Source organism: Branchiostoma floridae, chromosome 12 (assembly GCF_000003815.2).
Source record: "Branchiostoma floridae strain S238N-H82 chromosome 12, Bfl_VNyyK, whole genome shotgun sequence".
Classification (NCBI taxonomy): domain Eukaryota; kingdom Metazoa; phylum Chordata; class Leptocardii; order Amphioxiformes; family Branchiostomatidae; genus Branchiostoma; species Branchiostoma floridae.
The window spans coordinates 5,819,670-5,830,874 of NC_049990.1; the positions used below are offsets into that span (position 1 = coordinate 5,819,670).

The window sequence follows — 11,205 nt, forward strand, 5'->3', positions numbered from 1 at the left end:
AAAAATCTAGAACAACCCTGCTTTTATAAGTGATAGGTAAGTTCCTCTGCTACATAACATGAAACTGAAATTCATTTTGGGTAAGCTATGACTGTTTTTCCAGGAATAATTCTATGGTTACGATTTTCTTGAAATGGAAATATTGGTTTACTCTCGGGGCCACCACGGTTCGATACGTAAAAGGCCCAAACTTTTTTTTACATATGATGTATACAAAGGTTCAAACTATAACTGTGCCAAAAATCAAGCAAATTGATTTGCCTGTAAATGAGCTAATGGTCAATAAAAATGGTCAAAAATTGATTTTTGTCAATTTTGGAAATTCACGAAAACACATCATTTTCAAACATCTGCTGCACCTCACTACAAAAACATTTTGAGCATCACTATATATCATTTTTTTCATTAGAATATGGGTAATAACATATCCGAGAATCAATAAAATATCAGTTAATTTGTGGGGGCTACAGGAGTCCAAAGGAGGCCTATTTCGGACGCGACCAAGACCTTCCCTTGCTGAAAATCCGCCATTTTGAAAAATGGCCGTTGCCATGGCAACCGGTGACCGCAGATCTAAAACTTTGCCATTTTTGTAGGTTTGGACCAAGGCCCTACCACCACACAAAATTTAAGGAAAATCGATTTTTTGAGTTTGGCCAACTTTTTCTGATTTTGCTTGGTTTTTACAGACATCAGCTCTTAATATAAACTCTACTCTACTTCACTCTTGTTATTTTCTTCCACCTGTAAGCGCCAAAACGTGTGAATTCCTGATAAAATAATCTGTTAATTTTCTAATCGGTCCAACATCCGGTCCACCTAATTCTTTCAGGTCCGGTTTTCTGGACCGGTCCAATAAGAAAAACCGGTTTTATACCGGTACGCTGTACCGATACCCAGCCCTAGTCATGCCCGAAGGCTAATTGCAGGAACATTCTCGAGGGAAACAAAATACAATGTAGTACAATAATATCATAATAATATTATAATAATATAATATAATAATATAACAATAATATTATCATAATATCAATATGCATATCGTCCGATCAGGCCTAGGCCCGATCGACACTCTCAATTGCGCTGGACTTGCCTAACGTTGTGACGATACTGTTAAGTTGTGGCTGTAGAACTTCCAGTGATATCTAACACAACCTTCCCAGAATGCTTTCTACTTGTCGCTGAAGAAAGCGTTTGCGGTTCTGCCGGTGGGACTGCGGGAGGTGGAACAGCTCGGGTCAGGGTTCACCTCTACATTGGAGTCTAGCAATGGATAAATAACAATTTTGGAATAATAGACCTCCATGTACGAGAACACATTCTTCTTTGTGCCATACAAATCATGTCAACCGCCTAACCGACTGAAAAGACCCTGTTTCAAGCCTCACACACTGCACACATACTAAGAATGACATGCTGGTTCACGGACATGTGTGACCCTGCATGACCCGAGCCTTAGCCGAATGTAAGGTCTATTGTATTTTGGCAAATACCTTGTAATCCAGTAAACATTGGCATCTGTGACGCACATTACATTCTACAGTTAATGAGTCACTGCCACCTTGCCTTAGCTAGCAGCGTGGGGAACTAGTCTGTCAGCAACGTAACATGTCTTGGGAATACAACAAACTAAGGACGACATCAACGTTGTCTTTGAGCAACGATGATCCTGTGTATGTGGACAAGAATGGAATAAGGAAGAGTAAGAGGAACATTTTCCGGAGCCATTCGATGCCACCGGGGGCCAAGCGGCCCAGCTACGGAAGAGGAACAACTTCCAAGTCGAATAAATACAAATCGCTGGGGTTTCTGCAAACTAGCGATCGAACGAGAGTTTCTGCAAAAGATTCAGAATCTTCGGAAGACTACGAGGCGTCAAGGTAAATCATATATACAGTTACGCTATGATTCATGATGCTTACTAATCCCTTTGACCGTTTAATTGCAATATGCTGCGACAACATAACCTTTGGTCACGTACGTTTGTGTTATCATATACATTTAGCTACAGCTGGTGACAAAGAAGCCAGTTCTGTAAATTCAAAGTTGAGGATCATAAGATTTTTTTGCGAACGTTTTGGCATTCAAACTTCTAAACCAAAAATCTATATGTGTATATTATAACATGCAACTGATTCATCAGACGTAAATTGTTGTTATGCCGATTTATGTTCTTACATTAAAACACATTTTGATATATTTCAGAGAGGTGCTCAATCTTATTGAGAGGATGATGAAGTACTTCAGAGCCTTGCCTTTCTTCATGATAATAGAAAAGGCTAAGGTCATCAAAGCTCTACAAGATGTCAAACAACGTCTCACCTCTGCTAACGGTCGTGTGAAACAGCACGAGGCAAAGTTGAGGAGGATTTTGTACAAATTAGGACAACTTGACTCGGATGTGTACGACCTTCATGATCCTGATGATGTTCATCTTCTTCATCAGAACTGGAAGAATCTGTATGATGAGATAGAAGCTTGGTTGGGGGGACCCGAGGCAGCAATGACAAGCGACTCATCAAGCGATACAGATGATGACCGAGATCAGCGGAAGAGTTTGACGAAGTCCGCATAACCCCGCTTGTCTTTCAACCCCGTGTATCTTACATTGTGAAACTCCATAGCTGTTTGGATATTTACCTCCATGAAATGTCATGGAGGTCATATTTTACCCTGCGTTTGTGTGTGTGTCTGTGTAAACAAGATAACTCAAGAATGGCTGGGTGGATTGGTTTCATACTTGGTGTGTTGGTAGTGTGTGATGAAAGCTGGAAATGATTAGATTTTGGGCCCCCTAGCGGCTCCCCTTGGTACTCACAAAAGCTCTAAATATTCATGGAGGTATGAGGTCGCCGAACTCTAGTTTTGAATGTTTTATATGTTTGAATATTTCGCTTTCAAGATCGTGATAATTTAAAATACTATAATTTCTACTATTAAGTATTGTGTAATAATATTCGAAATACGTCACATGATATTGTTACCCATTTCACATTTACATATAACAGCCAAATAGTAATTACCTTCGCCAGAAGGTTTTGTTTTTAGCGTGTTTGTATGTCTGTCTGTCTGTGTGTGTGTCAACGGCATAATTCGAGAAGCCTTGGATGGATCCTTATGATATATTTTTCAAACTGCATACTCGATAGCACGTAAAGTTGCAAGTCTCTACTGAAGCGCTTATTCTTTGTCTCGTTTACAGTTAAAGATTAGGAGAAGTATACATTATAACTAAAAAACTGTACATATATCATTGAGTTTTTGTTGTGATAAATAAAAAGTACAGTCTGCTTTTTTAATTCTTGTCTAATTTGTTGAAAATTTTGGTTTCCGTGTAACGTTGAGTGTGTTAATTGCTTGAAGTAGATTTCGTCAAAACCATCAGAAGACATTGGAACAAAAACAGAGTTTGCAAATGGGATGTTTGGTTTGCAACATGCGTGACAGTCTCTGGGTGCATGATTCAAAGACTGTCACGCACGTTGCAAACCGTGGCACGGACAAAAAACTTTCGCAAATACGTATTATGTGCCTTAGACTAAAACAAACAACAACTTCAAAAGATGAACAGGCGAAAATCGTTCAGTTGGCATGGACCTCTGAACTTCTCAGTCTGTTCTTTGAATGTACAGGTAATGAGTCAACAAAGTCATTTGCGGCGTTTGCACTTTGCCGAGCAACAAAGTGCTGTCGTCTAGGGTAACGAAACAAAAATGATTTCGTATCGTGCAATGTAGACATCAGCATACAACCAAACAATAGAAAAATTGTACCAGATAAAAATTCCACACAGGGATCCTATGATATTATTGGTAATGCAATTCCGTCGGTCTTTAAACTTTATTGGGCAAAACGTGGCACGAGTCAAATGACTCATCGTGTAGCATTAATCAACGTGTGCACAAGTTGTGTTCATCCTATGAAGCATCACTTTCAATGTAGGACGTCATATACATGTGGTGTATCATTATATACATGTGGCGTTTTCATAACCTCGGGAACATTTTCATTTGATGCCATGTGGAAACGTTTTCAATACAAGCAACAAAATAACTCTAACGTGGCACTACTGCCTGACGTCAAGGGTCAGAGAGGTCGCCCGTAAAGTTCAAGGAGGTGAAGGTGTGTAAATGCTAGCGACTGCGAATTATGGCTGATCTTGTTTCAGTCCTGGACCCCTTTGACTACGTCTGCAAGCAGGCCGATGCAGCTCGAAGTGAAGGGAAGCTTAGAAAGATTTACGACATCAAGGTGGCGAAAAAAGATGGCAAGAAGCTATTGAAGAAGCTTGTCGAACGAACCCGACAAGAGGGAGACCAGGGGGAGGAGCTTCGGCAACTTGTGCAGCGGTACACCGCCCGACTGAGGGACGAAGTCCCCAACAAATTCGGTCGTGTCTCTCGCCCTCTTCAGGAGTTTCAGAAGAAGATTGAAAAGGATATAAGCCGTACCGATCCTACTCGCTTTTCTCTGTATCCTTTTTGGCACGATCAGTTTTATCTAGGCTAAGAGTTCGGTTACTTACAATGTATACAACTTTGGCTAAGTATCATACCCGGTGCCCAGGTGCTGTAGTAGGTAAGGTATGTAAGTTAAGTATTTCTAAAACATTGGCATTGCCTTAACAGCAGTTTCAGTGCAACTACTAAGGGCCCACGTGATGATTGCTTTGTGGCTCTAGTAAATAAGGACCTTGAAGATTCTGAAGAAAGTGGCGATGTCGTTGGGATGACGTTCTACTTCCTCGAGGATGGGGTGAAAAGGAGGGACACAGGTGGTGCAGTACAGGGAGGGGAGGAAGAGGGCGCTGTGGGCGGGGCAGCTGAAGAGGAACAGGGGAATGGACCAACCCTCGTCCTACCACACGACTGGAGAAACAACTTCGCAAGGAGCCTTGAGAACAACATACACCTGTGCCATTGGCATATTCGCCCTGCATTGGAAGCTCTGCGCTTAGGACGTAACTCTTACACTGATAGGGATGGTAAAATCTGCAAATTCAACAGTAGTGTAGGTGACAGGCAGCTTGTCCAAGGACTTAAAAAATTCAAGTCAAAATTGGGCTACAAGCTGCATGGTAAGAATCCTCAGTGTGGAAGCCGTCTTTGTAAGGTCCATCTCAACGGAGATGGGTCTGACTGCTATCTGGTTTATGTAGACCAGAATTACAAGCAGATGGGGCGAGTGTTTCTGCTTGTTGGTGTGTTTACTCATAGTGAGTGTGGCATCAAAACGGGTGCGAGGAAGAAAGAACATGGCACCCAAAGGGGCGGGGACAGAAACACACTGGACATAACAGAAGATATGGAGGCAGCTGAAGCATTTCTGCAATAGTATAACATCTGGCACACATTGATAATTGCCAAAATACCTCAATCAGGTGTTACTGTATGTACTTAGGCACTATCAGGAAGAATATAAACATTTTTTAGAAAAAATTGTTTGCTGATAACTTGAAAGTCAAGTAGAAGGAAAATAGAGACAAAGGGTTTCTTGTGTTGTACTTACTTATAATCATTACATTACAGTTGAAGTCAAACATGCTTGAGTCTTTATTCAGTACTAGTATTTTACATCACAGCATATCTATGACAATCATTTTTTTGTTGCCATCATGATATGAATGTACAGAAATTCCTTCCTAGAATTCAAAACATTAACAAAACATTGAAAACCATAGCAAGAACAGTATTAGTCATGTATTAAGATTTATAAGAATGTTAGTTGACGTAATACAAAACAAATTGCCTAAACGATATATGTACACAAATATGTGTATGTGTCTGTTACATTTGTTCTGGAACACATATTTGTTCCAGAAGTTTACAATGTGGATAAAAGTAGTATGATATACATTCAATTCAACCACTCTAGAGTCAAGTTGTACTTTCTAATTTCCAGTCAGATGTTTAGATATAAAATCATGACGTTTTCTGATCATCTGTCTTCTGTTTGTTTACGGGTTGAAATCATATTTTCCATCAACAGTAAAAACAAGTCTGTACTAGACTGACTGACAGTAGTAGTAGTCTACCCAATAGAGCACTGTGAGATAAGCCAGTTGATCAGAAAACTTTACTTTTGGGAGATAAGTTTCTACCCTTTTACTACTACATTTTGGAGATACGTTCTTGCCCCAGCTTGTCCTATGCAGACCTCTAAGTCCTAGACCCGGTGGTTGTTGTGCTGCTTGCAGTGGAAGGTGCAGAAGAGCAGGGTGTGGAGGACTTCCCAACCTTGATAAAACTGCTGATGAAACCCTGGATCCCCTCAAGCCCCTGGGATGTCAGGAAGTCCAGATACGAACTCCTGTCCAGGGTGCTCTGCTGATAAAAAAACATCATCTATATCGGACTCGGTAGAGTTGAAAGAATTATTTGTACTTGTACCAACATAACTGATACTTCTTTGAGACTTCAAGTGAACATAGATTGAAAACATATCAAAGTTAAGTATAACAGGCTGCAATGTTGCTTAACTATTGTCCAAAAATTCTACTCCTGCCAGCCTACAGACAGCATATTCAAATAGTTACAAACACACAGGAACACAAAATCCAGACACAGCAAAAATCATCAATTCTAGAAGTTACCTGTCTGGATCTGGGCCTGGGTGTGATAGGGGTTCCTGGAGGCAGGGACTGTGTGGCAACAAAATACATACTGTTAGATGGCTGAATAACACTCAAATTCAACACCACTATTACACCAACTGTAAGTACTAACTGACAATGTTGCCAATAAGGAAGTAAAAAATTGCCATGTACACTTGAGCTATCGTCAAATGAAAAGCAAGTCAAAGATATATAGTGGTCACAACCTGTCGCTTCATTAAAAACACTCAGTCAGCGCTTTATCTATACAGGGAAACGATGCTGCTGCGACCACATGCCCTGACCATGTCTCCTTACCTTGGGGAGCAGACCCTCTAACATAAAACTCTGATTGACCAGGGATACTACTGGGTCACATGTGGCCAGTTTTCAACAGTGACCTTAAAGTATCTGACAGTAATTTTGTCCCTTATTTCCCTCATTCTAACTTAAAATTCATAAAACTCCACACTGTGAAAGGGGGGACCTCCTCTTCATAATCATACCATTCTTCTGCTTGGTCACTCTGCTTACCTCTTGCAATTTTTTTTCCCATGAAACCCCTGTATGTGCATTTAGTGTATAACTGTATATCCTCACCTTCTGAAGGAATGTGTGTGCGAAGCCCTGCAGTGCTATGTGGTTGTACAGGGAAAAGCTGTCACCGATGCTGTCGATACCAGCCTGCTTCACCACGGCTCTCGGTACCTTAAAGATGCTTGCCTCATTCTTTCCACTGGTGGGAAAATAATTCAGGAAATATTGTGAATATCAAACAATCATAAGACTCATATCAACAAGCTTACATAGTCTGTTATAATAAGTAACATTTTTCTGGATCTACTATCACCTACATTGACTTTAACAGGGCTCGAAATACTGGGTGCATGTGCACCCAGGTGCACCCAAAATTGGAGCTGTGCACCCAATTTTTTTCAGTGGGTGCACAGGGTGCACCCAAATATTTTCTTAGGTTTATATATGGAAAGATATCAAGTGTACTAGTATACATCATATTCTTGACATCTAAGTGTTAGAAAGATGATAAAAATGTCTATCATATTACTTGTGTAAGAATTTGGTAGCTTGTAACTAAGTTTTGTTATTAGGTTTTCTTGACATTCTACTTAAATTTAAGTGGTGCACCCAAAATTTTTTTGGTGCACCCAATTTTTTTAAGCTGGGTGCACCAGTGCACCTAATCCCAAAAATGAATTTCGAGCCCTGCTTTAACTACATGTAGCCCTAAAACACATTGCCTTTAAAGTGGAGTAACCCCCTGCTGTAGTGCGTGAGCCCAAGGGATATAGAGACAGATAACTACCCTGTACACCTTAAGAAAGTGGGAAGGATTTTAACAAGAACCCATTATATTAGTAGAATACAAGGTACAGGTAGTTAGAATACTTTCCCAATGTACATGTCCATAAAACAACATAAAACCTAAGGAGGCACCTTACTTCAGCACTATCCATACTTTGAGATGTACAACTAAATACACATACATGTATAATAATCAGAGGAGTATGTAATGTAAGAAATTGCACCAATGAATATACCATTACAGTGTGGTCACATCTATTGTAAACCAATTCATGATTTTCACATGGTAAGATTGGCAACCTTGCTGTGACAGATCCAACTACAAGGTTAGATGACTTTTAAAACAGCCTTTTTGTAGGAAGACACTTGAAATTTGTTTGCACATGCACAACTATCTCAAGAATGTTTGTAATCGTTCAGTACTCCCTTACCTGCTGAAGGCCTTGCACCTCCAGAGAGCATCACAGATGTCTAAGATACAGTTGTTGAAGTTCCTGATGCTGGAGCTGGTGAAACCACAGGACTCCTCCTGGGGTGGCTTCTGTTTCAGGGACGTCACTTCCTGTCTGAACCTGCAGTCATGACAAACAGACAGGCATGACAAACAGGCAGTCAGAAATAGTGGAACTGTATGACAGGTAAATTGGACATCACCAGAAAGAGTTAGAAGTGCAAAATGGCCTTCCCAACAGCTAGTATTTTCAGTTCAGCACAATAAGTAATCCCTACTAGTTTGGAGTGTTAGCTTTTTATTTACGTGAAGAGGTTTCACAACTGAGGATTCCCCATACATGAGGCCACTGTCTTTATGTCCCCATCTGGATCCATGGAATTTGATTCATACGGCAAAGCAAAGGAGAGTCTAACCACTTGTGCTCAGAAACTCCTGACCCACCACAAATTAGTAGTTTAGCTTTACACTGCCGATACTGAATGCCAAACTGATACAGCATTATTAAAATACTCAGGTTCCTTACCCACACATGATGGCACATATCCGGGCCACAGTCAGGGCATTAGTGTCAAACATGGCCATGTACACAATAGGTGCAGATGGGGCATGGACCAACGGGAGGTCAAACCTGCGCTGCAACTGGGTCACCTAGAAAAGAAAAGGAAATAACTTAATAAGGACACACAGGTATTGGAGTATTATCATTATCAAGCAAAAATTTACTGTTATGTAACACAAGTTCTCATAACTAAGGTCATGAGATATTATTGATGCAAAACTGGACATATTATGATCAATTTTTTCAATCTATTTCTAGCTTAGAAGAAGTATCAACGGATATACAATCTTTCTTGTTTATACAATATAGGAGGAAATAGTTTTATTTGTTCTTATTGCATAACATTTTCTTTTCCTATGTAAAGAATTACTTCTCAAACATTCCATTTTTTCTTCTGAAACATGAACTAGTAGTAAGAATATCCTTCTCACCAGTTCGAAGAAGCCGAGCGTGTAGTGCATGAGCATGGCGTGTCCGTCCTCCTGTTGTAGCCCCACCACACACAGTCTGTCTACATACAGCACCAGCTCCTGGATAGACTGTAGTGCTGGGAACATCTCACTATCCACAGGGAACAGGGACAGGCTGGGAGGGGGGCAGAGATATGATGTTACATGTACATGTGATACTGTAGCCCCACCACACACAGTCTGTCTACATACAGCACCAGCTCCTGGATAGACTGGAGTGCTGGGAACATCTCACTATCCACAGGGAACAGGGACAGGCTGGGAGGGGGGCAGAGATATGATGTTACATGTACATGTGATACTGTAGCCCCACCACACACAGTCTGTCTACATACAGCACCAGCTCCTGGATAGACTGGAGTGCTGGGAACATCTCACTATCCACAGGGAACAGGGACAAGCTGGGAGGGGGGCAGAGATATTACATTACAGGTACATGTACATGTGTGTCTACTCTACAGCTTTATACTATTTGCCTGGCATCCATCCAAATCAATGCTTCAATTGCTTCCTCGAAGAATAATCTGCTATTCTAAGTCTGTCATTTCAAGGCAGGTAAAATACATTTTCACAAACTTGTATCATGAAGCTTATGGAAGAACTGAGTGTAACTTTTTTTCTCTTTTATCAAACAAGTAAATTTCCATCCTGGGACAGAAGGACGGGTCCCGGAGACAGCCCTGAATAGTACCTTGATGTTCCTTCCTCGTTACTCTGTGTCTCTTTGTACCGTGCCCACTCCACAGACACACAGTTCCTCAGTAACTCTGTCAGACAGGCCAGGATCTGACACTGCAGGCAGAAAAAAACGACAACAAATGTGTCAGTTTGTAAAAATAACAAAAGGCAACTGACAATGGTAAAAGATAATTTCTTCTCATAACAAGCAAACTGCCTAAATATGTACATGTAGTACACTAGTTTTGTACAGCACAAGACCAAACTTTAAGGTTTGATCCAATCACACCTGGACCAAGCCCTACCTTTATTGGTACAGTGTAGACATTGTAAGTGTGGTGGGTTCTTTAACATGTTCAAGGTGTGGAGCTCCTCAAACACAGGACCTATGCCTTATGTTCCATCCAACTGGACTTCCCAAAGGCAGATACTAATTTCACCTAAGTTGAGGGATATCGGTTTTACATTTAAGTGCCTTTCCCTGAGAGCCATGACATTGGGACTAGTACTGCAGGGATTCAAACCCAGAACCTTTAGAATCTCAGTCAACAGGGCCACTGTTCTAACAAAGAGAGTTTACTTTAAGATTTCTTTTTTCTTTTCAATAAGGATAATGAAAACTCACCTTGCAGTGAACCTTAGATGTGAAGAACAGCCTTCTGAGAGGTTCCAAAACATAGTCATTCAGCCCTGAGTAGAAAGGACATGTGCATTTATAAGTCATACACAGCTTCCAGATTGGTGGTGTAGGGAAGACCCCTGTATGCTGACTACAAAGTGGTGAAAATTATTTCAGAAACAGATTCACCACCATTTTATATCCCTTAGTTTCTTCAATTTTTGTTTATTTGCAAGACACAGACTCACAAACAACATGGCTTACATGGCATCAGCAATATCAATGTTTCTTCTTGGTTCTGAGATTTATTAAAATGCAAAAAAGAACACCAAAGAGCACCAACATGGCAGCAGACAATGATTGCTTACTCTGGAAAGGGTGCAGTCTGGACCTTGTGATGAGCTGGAGGATCTGTGGTCGATGGTCAAGTCCATTCCAGGTGAACAGGTACTCCCACAGGAACATCTCACATAAGAGCACACCCTCCTGTAACAATATGGGTTAAACTTA

The 11,205-nt window shown here is 40.8% G+C and overlaps 1 protein-coding gene across 1 annotated transcript; it reads right to left on the reverse strand.

Moving 5' to 3' along the window:
• Window positions 1–6,139: 6,139 nt before the first annotated feature.
• On the reverse strand, window positions 6,140–11,184 carry LOC118427892 (centromere protein I-like). The gene is made up of 9 exons (XM_035837855.1): window positions 11,064–11,184; window positions 10,702–10,766; window positions 10,090–10,190; window positions 9,360–9,513; window positions 8,893–9,017; window positions 8,347–8,487; window positions 7,193–7,328; window positions 6,593–6,640; window positions 6,140–6,323 (listed from the first exon to the last, which is right to left on the reverse strand). Exons 1-9 carry the CDS (start codon window positions 11,158–11,160, stop codon window positions 6,159–6,161), a joined length of 1,032 nt encoding a protein of 343 aa, XP_035693748.1. The 5' UTR covers window positions 11,161–11,184; the 3' UTR covers window positions 6,140–6,158.
• Window positions 11,185–11,205: the final 21 nt, after the last annotated feature.